Below are 20,903 nucleotides of genomic sequence, written 5' to 3'. Positions count from 1 at the left end.
GCAGTAACTTAATGCCATCTATGAAAATCGGGCACGAACTTATGCAATCATCCAATATTTAATTAATTTTGATTTTTATTACTTAAATAAATATATACTTTGTTTCCAAAAATGTTTTATTATATTAAATAAATTATTAGTTGTATGAAATAAGAATTATAATTTTTAAAATGCATTATTTAAAATTTTTATATGAAAAGACTTTTATATTTGAAGATAAATAATTATTTAGTAAAATAAAGAAAACCTGTGTTTTTGAAACAAGCAGTCAAAAATTAAAAAATATTGTTTTTAAGGAAGTAATTTAGTATAATAAAGATTAAAAAACAAATTTTTTTTTTTATTTGTAAATGAAAGCATACTTTGCTTTTATTTTATATTTTACTGATTCAAATATATTTACTGCTCGATTGAAATAATTAATTTCTTTGCAAGTACTTAAATAAATAATCTTTTTAAATCAAAAAATCGAGATTTTTCCAAGTTTAGATTCAATAGCTTTACCAGCTATCGACATTATTAAAATAATCAATACTTTTTTCTTCGTTCTCTGTTTTCTTTTTTTATCTAGTTTCTCGATTTGTTCTCCGATATCCAAGCTTTTAGAGTAGTGTTTTATTTCTCTTTTACATTCGCTCTGTTAGTAAAGTAACAGTACTTGTCCCATATTATTCACACGATCCATTAATAAACGGGAGGAGAAACACTGACAATGCATTTTGGAATCGTGTACAGTCGAATGGACGCGACTCATTTGCTTGCGATGATTGATCTATGACCTAATGGCGCGTCTATCCGTCGCGAGATCCCCGCGATGTAATCATAAATCTCGGTATCCTTGCGGGAGAAGAGGGAAGGAACAAGGGGTCGCGATCTCGGATATTTGGGTCGGTCGTTGACGATCGCCGTTGGAATTTAGTGATTCCTATAGAGACCGGCTGATAATTAAATTCTCCCCGTAAATAGCCGCGCCGCGATTTCAGGAATAATCAATCTTTGCCCGGGCAATATCGAAGCTGATGGCTGCTTCCAAGGAGATCCCGTCAGGTGCTTTCGAGAAGCAAAAGCGAGGAAAAGATTCTTCCTCTATCCGCCGTCTCAATAAAATCTCCCCGTTTCTTTCCTTAATGGACGGCTTTCACCCACCCACGCGCTTAACTGAAATATTTATCACTCGGCTAATGTTGATCTCCGCCTGTCCGGCATCCGGCGAAAGTCTTCGGCCATGAGGGATTCCGCGAACTCGCGTTCGACTGTTTCATTTGTTTCACTTGAGGGAGCGATCATTGAAATCGTTCGTGCTTTTGCATTTGATTTATCGCGTTCCACCTTTTTCGATAGTCGATTATGATAATAGTCCCAATAATGATAGGAACATTCAACTTTCCGACACTGTTTCCATTGATGTTGAATGAATATGCGAATATCGCGGACGTCGATACCGCGTGAAAAATTCTGTTTGGCAAACGATATTTACGAAAAAAGTTACAATTTTTGGATATTTTTCTGATCCCGTTATTTTCAATAAATAATATACGCGTGTGGAATATTGATGTTTATGGTAAAATTCTCCCAACAAGTGGTTGCATTAAATAAATTTATTTAAACTTCTCTCATAGTATTGTTGATGATATGTAAACATGTCACAATTCTGTCTATTACATAATTGTACAATAAATCATATTGTCGTAAATCTTTATCATTGGTTTATATTTCTTTATTACAATTTATTTTATTTATTATGTAAGATATTTCTATCTTGAATTTTTTTTAGATCAATTTTAATTAAAATATTATTTTTATTCTATATATATAATGTATATGGGTATTGTATAAAATTTCCTTCAAATTTATTTTATACAATTATTTTTTATATAATATTTTATATAATTATGATGATACGTGATGACCTCGCATTATTCGTTAATATAAGCTAACTAATGATAAATGAAATTATTTAATTTGCGGTCGTGTATTTGCATCCGCATTGAAAATTAAAAGATCAATTTTGATAATTTTGCTCTCGCATCGCCGTAAACGAGCGCGCGGACCCCGCGGCCAGTTTCACGCTCGGATTATGGGGTCGGAAATTGTCGCGAAATCCAAATGGTATTTTATTCAGTATGCGTCCGCGTATATACTACGTGACAGCGCAAATTTCCACGGCAGTAACGCGATTTTCACGGTACATGGTCGACAATCACTCATGCAATCAATGTTGCTACGAGAATAATCCAATTCCATGAGTCTTTCATGGAATGGATTGTTCGTCGCATCAAGCGCGAATGGTCAATTTTACGAAAGATGAACAAGAAAAATGGAAGGAGGTCCCGTCTGTCGTGCGGTTTAATTTTACTCAGACGATTTTTCTTTCTCGCCGATCGGCTCTTATTAGGATAATGAAACATTTACAGTTGTTATTTCAAAGCTTGTCAGAAATTTACATTGGCTTTTAATATTCTATTGGCTTGTAATATTCTCATCTTTCCCGGAGGAGGAAAAAGAACAGGGCGTATTATAGAGCACTGAATTTTTTAAAACGATCGATGTACCATTTTGAATGATTTCGATTCGTCGACCGAGTCGACTCGCAGATATCGACAAAGATTGGAATCCTCGACGAGACCCTAAAAGTTGCGAACGAAAACGAAACCGTGTAACGTCGACCGAACCGTGTAACGCGGTCGTTAAAACCACTTTACGACGCAGATTACACCGCCCGCATCTTTCTCATGCTCGATAATGAATCTCACGGGGGCATAATAACGCTATCATTCATGCCCCAACTTGCCGTAGTTGCTCTAATGCTTATCCCACGGATAAAAGATTGAAGCTAGCTGCGGGGCAAGATGGATATATCGAGTCGCTATTAAAAAAGGGCCACAGCATATTTGACTTTTAGAAATTATATTTTTTCAAATAATATTAAGAAGATTAAACTCTATAGAGATGTTTTAAAATAATTTTTTAATCTAAATTTAAAAATTTTTCTTTTATTGTATCAATAGTTTTCTAGATTCTTATTGTTAGTAGAAGAAATGAAAAGGGATTATTTCATAGGAAGTTTTTTTTAATTGCAATTTTTTTGTTTCTGAGTCACACATTTAAGTCATTTAAAATTATTTTTAAGTTATATGTTTTTTTAGAAATTTAAATCTCAAGTATTTCAGAAACGAAATTATCTGACCTGGAACGTGTTTCAAAAAGATTTTAAAGATTCATAAAAGCAAAATATTGTATTCACCGTCGTTGAAATAATGCGCTTGTCACTTTGCCACGACAGGTTCCACGACGAGGAACACGCAAATCTCCTCAACGCCATGTGGCTCATCGCCATCACTTTCCTGAGCGTCGGCTTCGGCGACATTGTGCCCAACACATATTGCGGTCGAGGTATAGCCGTCTCCACCGGGATGATGGTAAGGACAGGACGTAAACCAGCACTGTCTCGCAAATTTTTTCCAATCGCCCAGCGTCGCTCACGATCAGTCGTCGATCATCAACAATGGATGATCATACACGATAACGTGACCCAAGCAGATATTTATGATAAAATTTTGCGAGAGAGAGAGAGAGAGAGAGAGAGAGAGAGAGAGAGAAAGTATTCTTAAAAAGGAAGATTTTTTAGAAATTATTTTACAAAAATAATTTGTTATATTTCTTTAATAAGACTACACCGTAAAAAATTTTCTAAAAATCCAGACACATTTTTATCTGAAAATTAAATTGTATCTGAAAATTGAAGTGTGTTTGAAAATTCAGACAGTGCGTCTGCAAAAAAGCTGCAAGTACTTTGTGTCTGAAGTTTCAGTCAATTTTTTTACAGTGTATTTTTCTTCTCACGAGACGAAAAAATATTTAAATCTTTCTGAATGTACAATAATCATTCCGACCAAACTCATCGGGTTACAGGCATCACCAATCACCACGGTCCTTAATCCTTACCAAGGTTACCGCAAACTACGAGACACGATATACTGCATTCGTATGTCCAGATCCGCGAAACTCCGCAGGCATGTAACTCGATGTAACTCGCGTTAAACACCACGCCCGACCGGGGCTTTATTACAGGAGTCGGACGACCGTAATAAGCGAGCGAGCGAGCGAGCAAGCAAGCGAGCAAGCGAGCAAACGAGCGAGCAAGCGATCGATCGCGAGATTCGGTACCATAGTAGTTGACAAATCGTTCGTGAATTGATTTACACATTGTTTCCGTCCCGCTATTTGTTTAACACGATTACACATCGTTTGTGTAATTAAAGGCGACGGAGGACACAATAAACGCCATGTCCGTTCCCACGGGAATGCCGGGAAGCTGTTTCTCGTTGTTACACGCACCTTCCTTCCGTTCGGCATCTCACTCGCACTTCCGCAAGAGTTAATCCGTAACTCCTCCGTTAATTCGTAACTATCTCCGAGCTGGTAATCAACGCATGGCTGGTTCCAGAGATGCCAGCCAATTCCTGGTAAACTTCCGTTGCGCGAACAGCGATGGTTGCTACCGGAAATCCAGTCCCGAGCACGAGTCACAATACGTTTCAAAGTCCTCACCTCCCCTTTCCATCAGCCCCTTTCAGTTAATAATCCCTTCTCTCTCTTTCTTTCCCTCTCGTGTGTATTAATGCGCTGTTGCGTCGCGTAAATTGCGCGAAATTGCTCGGTCTGGAATTCCGGCTGTTAATTTTTAACGGCAATCTCAGATGGAAACATTATGTTTTCTAACGAAACAGATAATCCAGTAATAAAATTAATAAAAAAACTGAATGTATCGTGTGCAATAATAATAAATTATATTCCTAAAATTAAAAAAAAATGAAATTAATTAAACTTAAAAACAATTATGTTATAATATATAGTATTATCATATTTTTTAATTACATAATAAAATTATTATAATACATAATAGTATATAAATAATAAGTGATATTATCTGAATATTATTGGAAGAATCGCATGCGATATAAGCACAAGTCTCTATCGATGCTGAACAGCATTGGACACGACACTCTTAGGTTAATGAGAATATATGTACATATGTATATGCGTATGTATGATCTGTCAATTTCTGTGTTGGATGATAGTTGTTCATGATCGATAACTGCGCGGATGACTGGCGGATCGCAATGACCTGGCAGCGGATCGCGCAGATCTCGGTGGAGCTGGCGATCTGCGCGATTCATCCGATTCCGGGCGAATACTACTTCCTGTGGACGACCAAGCTGGCAAACAAGAACGGCGACATTGGCTCCAAGTGTGTGCCATACGACGTCACCCTCTCGTTGCCCATGTTCCTCAGGCTCTACCTCATTTGTCGTGTGATGCTGCTTCACTCGAAGCTTTTCACGGACGCGTCGTCGCGTAGCATAGGGGCCTTGAATCGCATCAACTTTAACACCAGGTTCGTCCTTAAGACCCTGATGACCATTTGCCCCGGTACGGTGCTGCTGGTCTTCATGGTCTCCCTGTGGATCATCGCCTCATGGACGTTGCGACAGTGCGAAAGGTAAGTGTATATATATGCTATTTGTATATAAAATATTATATAAAACTTTTCATCTGTTCAAATAAATATATACTTTGTTTCCAAAAATGTTTTATTATATTAAATAAATTATTAGTTGTATGAAATAAGAATTATAATTTTTAAAATGCATTATTTAAAATTTTTATATGAAAAGACTTTTATATTTGAAGATAAATAATTATTTAGTAAAATATCGGACGACCGTAATAAGCGAGCGAGCGAGCAAGCGATCGATCGCGAGATTCGGTACCATAGTAGTTGACAAATCGTTCGTGAATTGATTTACACATTGTTTCCGTCCCGCTATTTGTTTAACACGATTACACGTCGTTTGTGTAATTAAAGGCGACGGAGGACACAATAAACGCCATGTCCGTTCCCACGGGAATGCCGGGAAGCTGTTTCTCGTTGTTACACGCACCTTCCTTCCGTTCGGCATCTCACTCGCACTTCCGCAAGAGTTAATCCGTAACTCCTCCGTTAATTCGTAACTATCTCCGAGCTGGTAATCAACGCATGGCTGGTTCCAGAGATGCCAGCCAATTCCTGGTAAACTTCCGTTGCGCGAACAGCGATGGTTGCTACCGGAAATCCAGTCCCGAGCACGAGTCACAATACGTTTCAAAGTCCTCACCTCCCCTTTCCATCAGCCCCTTTCAGTTAATAATCCCTTCTCTCTCTTTCTTTCCCTCTCGTGTGTATTAATGCGCTGTTGCGTCGCGTAAATTGCGCGAAATTGCTCGGTCTGGAATTCCGGCTGTTAATTTTTAACGGCAATCTCAGATGGAAACATTATGTTTTCTAACGAAACAGATAATCCAGTAATAAAATTAATAAAAAAACTGATGTACTTAAAAAAAAAATTGCAAAATTAATAGCAATTATGAGACAAAAATCAGTCCTGTTGAAAATAAATTTTTTACAAAAAATATTTATATTATCGCTAACTTGACATCAGCTTGAAACTAGTCCATGAAATTATACATGTACAATTAAAATTTAAAGATTGTATAAATTCTCGAAAATCAGAAATTTCAGAAGCTAGAAAGGAGGGGCAAAAGTTTTTAAAATATACAAATTTCATTTGGAAGAAGCTCGCAGAAAATATATATATTTTTTTTCAAATTTTTAGGGCGCTGGGTGCACCGCTTTACTGGTGGCAGTCGTCTCCAGGAAGCTCGAACTTACGCGGGCGGAAAAGCACGTGCATAACTTCATGATGGACACGCAATTGACAAAAAGGGTAAGACCACTGGCTCCTTATCCATAGGATTACAAGGCCTTTACGTTAATGATAACCTTTACGTAGCGTTTTAATATGACAGAGAAGAATTTTTTATACTGTCGTAGAGCAAAACGTTCTTGCGATGCTATTTCAGTCTAGTGACGTAAATTTTAAAGCAATAAAAAACTTTGCAAAATACAGCGGGAATCCTTTTTAATCGAATATCATGGATTATAAATCATATTGGAGGGTATATTTTTGGTTTCGGTAGAGAAGATGTTCGGTTCACACAGAGAGCAGTAGAGCCTCTAGTCTATACCAATTTATCATAGCTTATATAATATATGGTCTTCACCGTTTTTACATCGATCGACAATCAAGAGATAGACATTTACTATGAGCTACAACTTCTTTGCAATTGAAACTTTTTTGCTTAAACATTCATTGAACTTGCAAGTGGCTTAAGTAGCAAGATATTTGTTTCAAGTTTTTTGTTTGCCGACATTTTCGTGAAAAATTTCCTTTTAAAATGACATGATATTTTAATCATCGTTAAATCTGATAAAAAATAATCCCTGAAAAATAAGAAAATTTTTAAATAGAATTTATATGACATGATGATAAAATAATGTAAAATAATATTTCATTTTGTTTAAGTTGTCAGTTAAATAACGCAAAGAATTTTTTTTTAACTGAAAATTTTACAAATATCGAGTGTGTCTCTATTGTTGCAATAATCAACCATGATATTACATTATATATCGCACGTTTGGTCTGCGCAACTTTCTGAATTAAAAAGGCTAACAACTTTTAATGATATGCATAGCAAATAATAAGTTTCTAAAGTGAAGCTCTCTACATGTGTATCAAGGTATTAGTTATGGTTTAAAAGGAGATAGGAGGCTAAATTTTCTCTAACGCTAAATAAAATAAGACAGAGAAATTAAAGTTTATAATTTGCAGAATTTAAAAAAGAAAGAAAATCCAGAAGTTAGATTTTTTTCAATTTTAAGAGTAGATTTTTGATATTTTTTCGTTCTGGTTACAATATTTATGAACTGCGATGATACGTCTGAAAGATTCAAAAGTGCAACGTTTATTTAAAAAAAAAAAGTGATAGTACCGGAGAAAGTTATCGTAAGGCGGGTTTTTCCGAGACACGAATACATTCGTCGACGGTATCCCGCAAAGAAGCGAATTAAGCACGTAATGAGAGCATGATGGATATCACTCTTCATGTATATAGCGCGACGTAATTTTCCGGTTGAACCACGTAATAAGAAAGTATCTCACTGCGAATAAGATTGCCTCGGAAATAAGCAGACTGCATAAAGTCGGTCGGCGAAGTCGCTTTGACCTTTAGGCAAAACAGGCTTCCAATCTGAATTCTTAACTTTGACATTGCGATACTTGAGATTCGAGACAGTGGATCAAAGAACGAGGTAAGTGAAAAAGCCATAAACATCATACGCGTGAAAAAATTTCTCTTATAAATTTATTTAAAAAAAAAATACAAATATAAAAGAATCTAAAAATCATAAAAAATTTATTCTAATAGTAATACAGATTTACAAGCCCAAGCATCATGTCAAATGTGTAAAGATTCTGAATCCGATAGTCTGTTGAAGTTTAAGGACTTGAGTGCAAACACACTTCCATATGAGGATAAGAGAAAGCGCTCCTGTCAGAGTAGATAGTATCACCGTATCGTCTATCTAGATGATAGGTCGAGACTTGAGACGAGGAAGTCAGTTAATGTATCTATTGTCATCATGAAAGAAATGTGACGTCGATCGATTCAATCTTAACAAACTTTCCAAAGAAATAAAAGGCAACTCTCGGCGAGTAAATCGTAAAATCGATAATAGAAACCTTGCTTGAACTTGTGAATAACTCTCCGATTATTGCGCAAAAAATTTTGACATTTCTGGAACGTTTCGTAACCAGAATGGATGCCATAATTCGTCGCCACGTTTCGTTAATTTTAAATTTCAATTTCTGGAACAGGTTTGGACGTTGGAACTTGAGCGGAGAATTAAAAAGTTGAGAATGTACAAACTTATGTTTGAAGGATGCCTTGCCATTAAGATTTAAAAGTTAAAAGATATAATGGCACAAATACATAAAAATGAGTATAAGAGAAATAAGAAAATTGCGAGTCCTTTTAGATTCGAGAAATTTAGATGTTAGTTATTTAGAATTTAAAAATATAGAGTCCGGAAAAGTGGACTCTCTATCACTGTTCTTTTCTTTTCCACAAAGAAACCATCGGTGACTCGTTGCAAATCATGACATAATCGATCGCTTGTGTCACGAATAAAGGGTTAATATGCAGCGATTCGCAACCTTTTTTTTTCGTGAAAACGCAAACTTCTCTATTCCACTCATGCTCTTCAAAGATCCCGAAATATTCGAAATATTATCGATATTTCTCCTCTACATATTGCAAAAAGACATCTTTAATTAAAGATGTTGATTTCACTTCTGATGCAATTTAAATTTGTCATATGTCTGGCAGTGAGTATAAGTACGATCGCTTCTCTCCACCTCTGGATCGAAGCCTTCAACTACACTGGCTACTGAAATAATTATTAGCCAGCGTTATTTATAAACCTTGCAAATATCAAGGAGTGGTAACGTAGAACTATATACATAACCGTATCGACGACTCTTTTTACGCCGCTTTAACCCTCGGATGCATATCGCTTTTTTCGCGTCATTGCATAAGCGGAATTGATCTGATTTCATTAGCGGTAACAAAACAAATGTCAAATACTCGAAACCCATTTTTTTCTCGGTCGTATACATTTTGCAACAAGTATAAATTTTTCCGAGAGAGGAAAAATATGAGAACTATAATTTTGACAATTTAAAAATCTGCGTAAACTTTTTATCAGAAAGTTTTCTCATTAAATGAGAATAAAGCGCGCGAAAACGTAATGTTATAATCCGAAAATATATATTCTGTCAACGGATCGTTAATCACTCTTTGAGACAAATTATCCCCGCGATCTTGAAAGGGTTAATTAACCGTGACATAGTGAATACTGTCATAGCTAACGAGTTACGCGATTAATGGCACAGTATAATATTTACTTAGCGAATATATTTTGAATAATCTCGCAGCGCGTGATTATTTTCAATTAAAAATTCATGAATGCCGCTTGACCATATTATTCTATCTTATGTAAGCGAAACTATAATCCCTCATAGGAGATACGATCTTTTCATCGCCAACGTCCGAAAAATTTTTTAAACTTTCAAAAGGAAGAGAGTGAGAGAGAGAGAGAGAGAGAGAGAGAGAGAGATTTTGACAAGAGTCAGCTGACGCTGAATGGGTTGACAAGAATGGCTCGCTCTGTTGCAGTTGAAGAACGCCGCGGCGAACGTGTTGCGGGAAACGTGGCTGATCTACAAGCACACTCGTTTGGTGAAGCGCGTCAATCCTGGACGCGTGCGGACCCATCAGCGGAAATTCCTCTTAGCTATATATGCGTAAGTCGATATTCCGCACTCTCGGTTGTGATAACAGAAATACCGTGTAGAGTAGACTCTACACTAATGTAGGCTGTACACGTAATCGCATAATTCTATCTCGCATCTACATCGACATTTCAGACTCAGAAAGGTGAAAATGGATCAGCGCAAATTGATGGACAACGCCAACACAATAACGGACATGGCCAAGGTAAGGATCATCAGCGCTAACGAGGGAAACCGCTTTTCCGCTTCCAAAGTCTGATGGAATATTGCAACAGCGAGCAGATGAAACAGGGATTGAACAGGATTAGCTCTCAAAAGCTCTTTTAGATAGAGCAATTTTTCCGCATATAAGAATTTTTTTTATTCAAGTTACTTCTCGCTTTTTATCGCAAGAAGATTTAATTTTGTAAGGTTAATAATACTCGTTCCACTGGCATTTATTCACGATAGTTGTATTCCGTAAACGCAACATTCTTTCTCGTCGTAAACAGATAAGAATATTGGGAGAGATTCATTTGGACACAGTGCGATTGGACATAACCATTCATATCGACCATGCCTAGGGTAACCAGCACGATTGACCAATCAAAAGGCCTGATTTTCACTTGGCCAATAAGCATTGTGTCCAATTGATATACACCCAAGAATATTATCACCATTAACATATAATGCCCGGTCTATATTTTGACAGACGCAAAACACCGTCTACGAGATCGTCTCGGACATGAGTACGCGGCAGGACGCGGTAGAAGAGCGTTTAGTGGGTCTGGAGGACCGTCTGGTCGGCCTAGAAGAGAAGCTGACCTCGCTGCAGGGTCAGCTGGAGCTGTTGCCGGAAGAGCTGACCCGCTGTCTGGCCCAGCACGCGGAGCGGATGGAGCAGCGCCGTAATTTCCTCCATCCGGATACCGCGGTAGCCATGGCCGCAGCTTCCGGCGGCGGAGGTGGAGGAGCCATCTCGTCGGGTACGAGCTTGGGCGTTTCCGGCGGCGGCAGTGCATCCGTCGCCGCGCACCACCCTCTCGCCAGCCTCTCCAACTCCCCCCTCCTGCCGCACTCGCGCAGCGTGCCTAGCGCGCCCAGCACCATGTCCCTGCATCCGTGGCCGGTCAGCCCGGTCTTACCACCTGTCTCCAGCCGGACGCCGCACCTGGTGCCAGAGACCGGCAGGCATCACGGCCTCAGTCACTCTGCCACGGTGACCACCACGACCTCGCAGTCGGCTACCAGACTCACCTCTCAGGCCGGCATGGGCGGGTTAGGCAACAGCCAAGGCTCGGACACGTCGGCGCATAGCTGAGTCTCGTCTCTGCAGCCGCAGCATTCGTACTAAAAGGCCCGAGACGCCGGTTTCCGCGTAATCGCAGATCGCGGCCGTGCCGCGACACTAATCGGTGATCATCGACATATTATATAGTCGACATATAGTACTGCCGAAGTATATGAAATTGTACGCTACGGTCGTACATAGGTCGGCCGAAGATTCGCACAAACAAATATGAAAGGATTCCCGTCTAGAGCGATGTCTCCTCATCTCTACGTTGACTTGCGTCTGATGTAATAAGACAGTATCCGTATCCAATTGTCGTATCGCGAGGATTCGCGTGAATTCGTCGGTGTTTCCATTGAAAAAAACAACTCTTTGAATTTATAATTTGTTTTCACGCAGACATATAATCGTTGGACGCCGCGTGGATCACAAAGAGACGCAGTTCTAAGCGAGAGCGGTGAAATAGATTAATTAAAACACGGCCGTCTGTTTTTCGTGCGAAACTCGTCTAAACATGGGCCTTCTTGCATCCCGCGCGCACCTTCGGGTCTCTCCTCAAGGATTTATACTTTCGATGAAATGCAATCGAGATGATAAGCGATCGCAATGGGATTCGAATTGGGAAAATGTGGACATAACGATTGTCTATACGTTATATGGTGTTATATACGTTTCATCTTTTGGCCTTCAACAAATTCCCGAAATATTTAAGCGCGAAAGGAATCTACTTTCTACATCTATTTGATCGCCCACTTTCGTCTCAATCTGCTCGATTCCTTCCAATCCTCACACAATTCTTAGCTAGTCAATTTTGACATGAATACGCAATTAAGAGGAATCGGATTTTTTTACAATACGATACAATCGAGCGTGATCGAGGGAACTAAAAAATTGGCAAATTACAACATTCTATGGATTGATCGAGCGATTTCAGATAGACGGATGGAGGAGAGAAACTCTTAAGGTACGCGCGGCTTCTTCCACTAGCTGCGCGCTGCTCCCCTGCCCAACTTGCGTGCCTGAATAACTGTTTTCTTAATAATTAAATGTACATTATCGACATACACACACACATACAGAAAACTCTCGACCTTGTATCTCTGTATACCTTGTGAAGAGAGAAGCGAACAGGCATGACGTGTGTGTAAAGGAAGCGTGTGCGGACAAGGACTAGCCCCGGAGGTAAACCAAGCTGGCTCTTAAAGTCTTTCGCACGTGGTTAAGGTAAACCGTCCCTTATAGGACGGTTCCCTTCCTGGCGGAAGCATGCTACAAAAGGACTATTATATTTGTACGTTATACGTAGCACTCAAACTCTAGGATCTGGCCGGTCTCGATGCCCGAGGTGAAGTATAAAATGATTCATATACATATAACGCATCAATCGTATATGCATTCTTTGAACGAGAGCGGCTATAAAAATACATACAACTTACAATTTCTAATACGTTCGGGCATAACTGGCAACCCCAATATTCTTTCTCGTTTAAGTAAAATATATTAGAAGTTACGGGTGTGTTTTTTTCGCCACTTTTTTCAGATATAAAAGACTCGGGATCACATTTAACGTTAGATATATACTCTGATATTTGCCCTTAGCTATATTATATTTCACACATTCCTCCTCTCTATTATTTTTTCGCCAATTGTATGTCCTTCCCGGCCTACACATTGGCGAAATGTTAAATTGACAGCGTTGGATCGACACATAACAACGTTGCAAAAGATATTTTTCTTCCCATCGGACGGTGTGTAAAAACGCGCTTTAAGGGCCGGCGCAAACCCGACGGGTGTCCAGGAAATAACAAATAGAGAGAGAATGCAAAGTGATCTTATCCGCTTTAACGTCCGTAGGTTACGTAGGATATTATATTGTTAGGTGTAATACTCTTGTACTCTCTATGGCGCACGGGTACAAAAAAGCGGCTACGTTTCCACTATTAGGGAAAGGGAGGGAAGAGGGAGGGCTGGGAAGAGAGTGAAGATTTTTTATAATGGAGCTGCGACCGCGCGAGGTTGGCGCGGCACGACGCGAAGGGGATAGGCTTAATTTAAACGAATCGACCAGACAATGGGAAAGTAATTATATATTTGCCAACGACTTTCCGTTCGGAGGCGTCCATCAGGCTTTTTCGTTCATGCTTACAATTATCGCCATTCAAATATCCCTGCATTATTAATTCACGATCGCTCATATATAAAGTGAGTCACTGGAAATTGCCTTCTAAGATATCTTCATAAATATTGATTTTAGATAAAAAGGTTTAAGACAAAAGTTAAATTATTTTGAAAGAATTACATTTTTTTTGTTATCTTAGTTTTTTTAGGTGCAGGCGTCAAGAAGTTTTGAAGGTCATCTCAAGTCTTTTCAAGGTCATTTCAAAGTCACTCCACGGTGTGACTTCAAGATGTCATAGATCGTTGGATTCGTCTTTTTATCCTCTACAATTATAGGTGATTAAAAATAGGGCTTTCTATTTAACAAAACTTGAGATGATCTTCAAATATTGTTGACGCCTGCACCTAAAAAAAAACTAAGACGACCAAAAAATGTATGTCCTTTCAAAATATTTTAACTTTTGTCAAAAGATTTAAACCTTTTTGTCTAAAATCAATATTTATAAAGATATCTTAAAAGACAATTTCTAATGACTCACCCTGTACATAAAAAATTAATTTATCATTTAAAGAAAACACGTGCTATGTAGCTATAATTATCACTTTTATCTATTTATTTTTCTGCAGTGTTTTCTTATAAAAAAAAAACAAAAAACGATTAAATCGATAGCTAAAAATCTTAGATTACTCAGATGCTGAACTAAGAAAAGTCTGATACGCCAAAGATACAGAGATGTTCCGGAAAAAACCGAATGCAAATTTACAACTATCCAATTGGTCGTAGACGACGATCTTCGGATCTGAAGAATCTGAATTTATCGAGGGACGTAATTCGGCTTTTTTTCCGGAACACGGTATAACATTTTTGCTGTATTTCGCAGCTGCACGCGTTTATTCTTTCCGACGCGTTATTAGTCCCGAAGATGTTCAGATCTCGACATCGGCGTGACTAGGTTTGCTAAAAGGCAAACCGTAATCGCACACGACGACAACCGAGATTCTATCGAGGCTCTACGAGGCGAGCTCGAGCGAACCTCGTTCCTTCAGTAGTAAATTAGAGGTAAAACGTGTTTGCTGTTTCTTTAGTTAGATTATAAGAAGAATTGAAACGAACTTACTACTTGCGAAATTAAATTTATTTTACCAAGTTGAGTCCTTCAAGGACGGAGATGTTTGAAAATTTTTGAGAAACATTTACGAGAGTGAATTGATTCCAATCGGATCCAATTTTCCTTCCACATATTTCGTTTAAGACTTACTTGTATGTATCTATTTTTAATATTTTATTTATTAACATCCGATTCTCAGATTTAGTTAACATTTATTAACCGCTGCGAATTAATTTCGTGAAAGGGATGAGGTTCGGTCGTGCCGCCTTTATCCTCGACCGTTCACGAGGAAAAGCTCACGCGGAAAAAGCTCACTAACGCGGATAAAAGCTGGGACCTGGTTTGTCTTGTCCGTCATCGTTTCATTTCGAAAGCGTAGTTTCGCGGCTAATCGCAATGCGAAACGGGACCAAAACAGACACAATTTTCACAACGTTCTCATACTATCTCACCTCGTCCTCTTTTTTTCTTTCCCCTCTTGCTCTCTTTTTTCCCAGTTGGGCAGATTTTTCATCTAGATAAGAGAGTCGACTAAGAACTAAAAGAGTTAAGTAAAACTGTTCGATGATGGCACTTCGCATCTTTTAGTAAATTGGAAATTCACTCAGAGATAAAAGTGATTTCCTTATCGAAAAATTAAAAAAAAAAAAATACTGCTGATATAAAATATTACGCGTTTTATTGCGAGCAATATTTTTACTCTTTTAATATTTTATATTCTCAGATCAAGTAGATTTTTTCACATACTAATATAATGAGAGAATTCACATAAAGATTCTTCTTTTTTTACGAAGAAAACTTTAACCATCTATCCGCTTACTTTTACGATGTTCCTGTTTATTTTTTATCTATTTGACATAGTTCGTAAAAAACATCGAATAATTTATTTGAAAGACGAAGCACTATTCACTCAAAGCTTTGTCGTATCGATCAATACTTCGAGTTTAGAAAATTTTCTACTTAATCGCGCAGAATGAATTTCTATTCGAATAGGAAGATTATCTCGTGTACATAAAGATAACTCTTTCATTTAGTCAGTCTCTTTATCTGAATGAAGTTTTCAGTCGAGTAACATCCAACTCTGCTTTTTTTCTAAGAATCAGTTTTTCTTGGATCGTTCCGATTTTCCTCCCTCCTTCTTCATTTTTCTCTCCTCTTGTTTCCCACTCTCTTCCTGTTCAAAGAGCATTTCTCTTTCGCTCGCGACTCAACGCACTGGACACGACAACTCTACAATATTTTTATATAGATTTCTTAAAAGTGCATTATGGTGCCAGGAAGACCACGCCAAGTATAAAAACGTAAAATTAAAACAGTCTCAATATCGGATTCTTAGGTGATAGACACCAATTCGATAATATTGTTAGTACGTAATAGAAAAAAAGGAACGTGAGTACGTAGATGATTACCGAACTCTTCGACGTAGTGAAGTTATACATGACATCATGATTAAGGGGAAAAATAAACTATAAACGAGAAAAAACATACGTTTGCTCGTGAACTACATATATATAGAGTGCACACACAAATATGACGAAAATTGATGATAAATTGATTTCGTGTTGGATATATATTGAGATATTGCAAAGTTTCTCTCTCTCTCTCTCTCTCTTTCTGCGTTGAATTTCAGTGTAAGTATATTAACAAATTTGCAATTGACTTTATATTTTATTTCAGTAACTAAAAATTGATTAATCGGATTTTTTAATTATCTGTAGTTATATTTAGAATTAAATATATAGTAAATTTATAATGATTACGTGCTGCGAATTAAAATTCAAACTGGAATAATGTTTTACACATAGAGCTAACTATACATCGGTATTTTGCTAAGAATTTGCATTCCTGAAAATTAATACTTAAAATTAATTAGAACTGTTAGAATTTTTTTATTTATTTGAGATATTCTGTACAAACTTCATAATTGTATCTTAGTCTTTCTAATTGTAGAGAAGGAAAGATCGATTAAAATCCATCTTATACACTGAAAATTTAACGCAGACTTGACGAAATATCTTATACAAGTCTTCGTTCATCTTTATATTTATCTATTTAGAGAAATTCCGAGATGTTAAAATCTTCAAATATTTATCATATTAGATTTAAATGATGAGAAATTTGAATGACTCAAACTTTAGATCAATGTAACTTTAAACAATTTTGCGAAATTGCCGTTCAGAATGAGAGAGCAAAATGTTGATCCGTCTTAGGAACTTGTAAAACTACTTTCTCAAAACATATAGAATTCGCGATTCTTAAAACTTTGGATTCTTATGTCATGTAAGACTCGTTTCTACATTCTCATAATCTTAAATCTTGACACTTTGAAATATTTTCAACCTCTTAATTTTAAACTACCGACTTTTCGAAACTTAAGTTTAGTGTGCACTGCAAAGCAGTGAAAAAAATAAACGGTTCCTTCTTTCTTTTGATGTCGTAATCACGCACGGAAAAAAAAATTTTCACTACCATAGCTAATCATGGTTTGCAAAATAAATTTCTAAACTGCAGCAAAACGGTTTGCTGTTGCACCTAATAAATAGGTATCACAGCTAAGATGTTCGCTGTTGCACCTAATAAATATGTGTCACAGCTAAGATGTTCGCTGTCCATATTACGACTGAAATCTAGTTACCACGCGCAGTTTTTAGCTACGACAGCTAATTTTTTTTTTCCGTGCGGTAATTCTGGTTCGTTAACCGGAATCAAAAATAATCAATAATTTCTGGCGCGATGCGGATCACGTATTATTAACGATTTTAAGGGCCAATCACGACGCGATACTTCACATGGAGGACACAAGGAGAAAATTCGAAGATGTCGAAGACCGGAGAGCGGTGATCGATTTAACTCTTTACACGCAGTTAATTAACAGCAAAAAAAAAAGATAAAATAAACGAGACGAAAAACAGCAAAAAAAAAAAGAAGTTAAACGCACGCGAGCGCAGTCTCGGGCGAATTTATATGAGCATTACGGTTATTACTATCTATTATATATTCGTTTCTGATTGTTATTGTTATGATTATTACGAATTATATCGTCACACACGGCGATGAATAACGGTAGAGTTTTAACTCTCAGAGAGACACACTTTAAGGAAATCTTATACCAATATATACCTAGCAGGCTCTGTCGCCATCTAACTGTTACGTAAAATGACCAACAACTAATTAAAGTTAAAAAGTATTATCTATTAATCTATATAGGGTGACCTAGCGATCATGTATTAAGGAATCCTTGTTTTTAACGAGCCCTCTTTTTCTCTCTAACTCTCTCTATCTCTCCCTCCCTCTTTCTCTCTCTCTCTCTCTCTCTCTCTCTCTCTCTCTCTCTTCACTCTCTCCCTTTCTCTTTCTCTTTCTCTTTCTCTTTCTCTTTCTCTTTCTCTCCATTTTGAGAGCATTGGAAGAACCCACATAAGACGCAGCGTAACGCGCACTGTTGTTATATACTTGTGCTGTTAAAACCGTCTCATCATTATCTTCACTGTATACATTTGCTAGAAACTTGATTCGTCTCATTCTTGTTCTATTCACTTCATTTGCATCAGTTTATCGATTAATCGGAGATCCTCAGGTACGAGAATTAGTTTCTTACAAATGTGTCTACTTGTCCGAAGCCAGACGCAAATTCTATAGGTAGTACACTGTTGGAAAATTTGGCTTAAATTTGACATATATACGCATGTCCCAAACGATCCACACAAATTTTTGTGTTAATTTAACATAATATGGATATGTTAAATGGTGACGCTAATACTATTAATATTTCAACACAAAATAAATGCAAACCTCAAAGTAATTTGAAATAAATTTTGTGGAAAATCAACATGTTTTTAATGATAAAATTAACTTGGAAAAATGTTATTGACGGTCTGTAATCACTCTCACTCCTATTGTGGTTAAAATAAAATCAACATTTCTTTCTATAAATTTTAACAGATAAATCTGTCACTAATAATACGAAACATATGTATTATGTAAAATTAAAAATATGTGCACATTATATTATTTTTAGTTTATTTTTATTTTATTTTTTTCAGTTATTTTAATAATTTAACATTTGAGTCCAATTAACGTAACAGCAATATGTTAAATTAACACATAAATGTGTTAAATATTTAACACAAAAATTTTAACCGACATATTTTTTAACAAGAAAACACAAATTTTCCAACAGTGTATCTCTTATATCCGTGAAAACAGAACTAGAAGTTCCTCAAAAATCTAAATTCCTTTTTTCGCTGTCTACAGCTTCGAGTTATGAAATTTTACAGATTTGAGTCCGTCGAAACGTTGACTTGTCAAATTCCGAAATCGAACGGAACACGAAAGTAATCATGAGGTCTTGGAGTGTCATCTTCATAATCAGCGTCGAACATCACTCACCGAACGTAAACACAGACATTTTTAAACGCATACAGGATATTATACGAGCCGTCATCATTTTCCCCTATTAAAATTCAATATTATATACCGTATGCGCAACATTATATAAACGCGCCTATATATTTATAATCTTTACTCTTGATATCGAGCATTATAATCCACTGTGAAACTTCGCTGTTACAATCCCCCGTATTGTTTGCGCGACATATCTATGATATTTTCCCATTTCCGCATCATGCACGATGATACTATATCATCGATAGTAATCACGATCTTGGAACAAAACGGACTATTATTAACGATTAGAGAAAGTTTCCTTCCTTCACAGGTTTAGGGCAATAGGTCTATATATAAATATAAAGCATATACATATATATATATACCCAAAGAGAAAAACCCATATACATATATTCTAACTTGGCTAAAATATATAATATCGTGTAAGTTGTTATTATTAATTACTAGTCTCTCGATTACTTTACGACGGCGGACATAGGGCAAGGCACAAATTAGCATACATATATAATTACGGTTATATATATATATATATATAGAGAACCGATTTGAAATCCATTCAAGAATGAGTTTATTTATTGATCTATATATATCTATATGATCGATATATCGCATTTATTTACGTATATTAATGTCGGTACTTTCGTTTTATAGAATTTTGTTTATGCCGCGATATGCGGCTTAACGCGCCGACCGTAGCACTTCCATCTATGCAACCGCGCAATAATTAGCCGGCGTATGGATATTTCGATAACATGTCGCAATTTACATTATGAATGACATGTAATTTTCGACATGTAAAATTCGTAATTTTAAACCCACAAGTTCTACATTCGCGGAAATTTCTATCCTCGTCGCATTGGAAAAATCGTCCTACGCGCTGTCGTACAGTAAGTAGTTCTTTAGTTGATATACTGTTGCACTCTTGTTTAATAAAAAAAATTGCGAGCGATAATGGGATCCGCAAGTACTTCAAGAAAAATAATATAAAATTATAAGAATATATGAGACGCGAATGGAGCTATATATATATATATATATATATACATAAAAAAATATATACAGAGATAAAGTAAAGTATATATACGTATATATGAGTATAAACTGAAATACACACATTCGTTAGAGAAAAAGGACGAAGGCGCGCACTGTTTAAAAAAGAAAAAAAAACAAATAAAAAAACAAGAGGCATGCGAGTGCATTATCGCGGTAGAAACTCGTAGGGCTTAAAAAAAAGTGGTTTTGATACTATACGAAGCACACAACCGAGAGAGCGAACTTTTCTTACGACGAGACTTAACGATATTTTTTTAGACTCCGCTATAAACGAATCGACTAAATTAACTTTGCGGCGAACGGAACTTCGACCGGTTAACGCGTTCCTATCAACGACTATATCCAGATCCGATTTCTCCCACCTCCCATTTTGATCAACCATCGTCTGAACACGTATATGGACTATATCCCGGATCTACATAAGATCTTCGTGACTTTATATCCTAGAGATCCTCAAAACTTCTCGATGAAGAACTCCGAGAGAGACGTTTAAAAATTCAGGAAATTCTTGAATCTTCATCCTAACAACATATGCCCAGAGAGCATCCAGAGGACATTCAGAAAACATCCAAAAGATATCCAGAGAATGTTCTATATGGTATAGAGGATGTAAAACATCCTCTGGATGTCCTCTGGATGTCCTCTGGACAGGTATGTTATTAGGACAGAATTTTGTATCTTCGGAAATCTCTCCTTGAAATTCTTTAAATCGCG

At 36.9% G+C, this 20,903-nt stretch overlaps 1 protein-coding gene across 1 annotated transcript in view; it reads left to right on the top strand.

Moving 5' to 3' along the window:
• The window catches only part of LOC115246332 (small conductance calcium-activated potassium channel protein-like), a 50,320-nt gene extending 33,142 nt beyond the window's left edge, over positions 1–17,178 (top strand). The window contains exons 4-9 of the mRNA XM_029825071.1: positions 5,082–5,503; positions 6,055–6,073; positions 6,657–6,767; positions 10,117–10,244; positions 10,368–10,437; positions 10,924–17,178. Of these exons, the coding sequence (XP_029680931.1) occupies positions 5,082–5,503; positions 6,055–6,073; positions 6,657–6,767; positions 10,117–10,244; positions 10,368–10,437; positions 10,924–11,532 (1,359 nt within the window). The 3' untranslated portion in view covers positions 11,533–17,178. The remainder of the gene's footprint in view (positions 1–5,081; positions 5,504–6,054; positions 6,074–6,656; positions 6,768–10,116; positions 10,245–10,367; positions 10,438–10,923) is intronic.
• The last annotated feature ends 3,725 nt before the right edge of the window (positions 17,179–20,903 follow it).

The sequence above is a fragment of the Formica exsecta genome, unplaced genomic scaffold (genome assembly GCF_003651465.1).
Source record: "Formica exsecta isolate Colony F162 unplaced genomic scaffold, ASM365146v1 scaffold148, whole genome shotgun sequence".
Lineage (NCBI taxonomy): Eukaryota > Metazoa > Arthropoda > Insecta > Hymenoptera > Formicidae > Formica > Formica exsecta.
The sequence above is the reverse complement of the archived record's forward strand: the minus strand, read 5'-3'. Positions and strand labels throughout refer to the sequence as shown.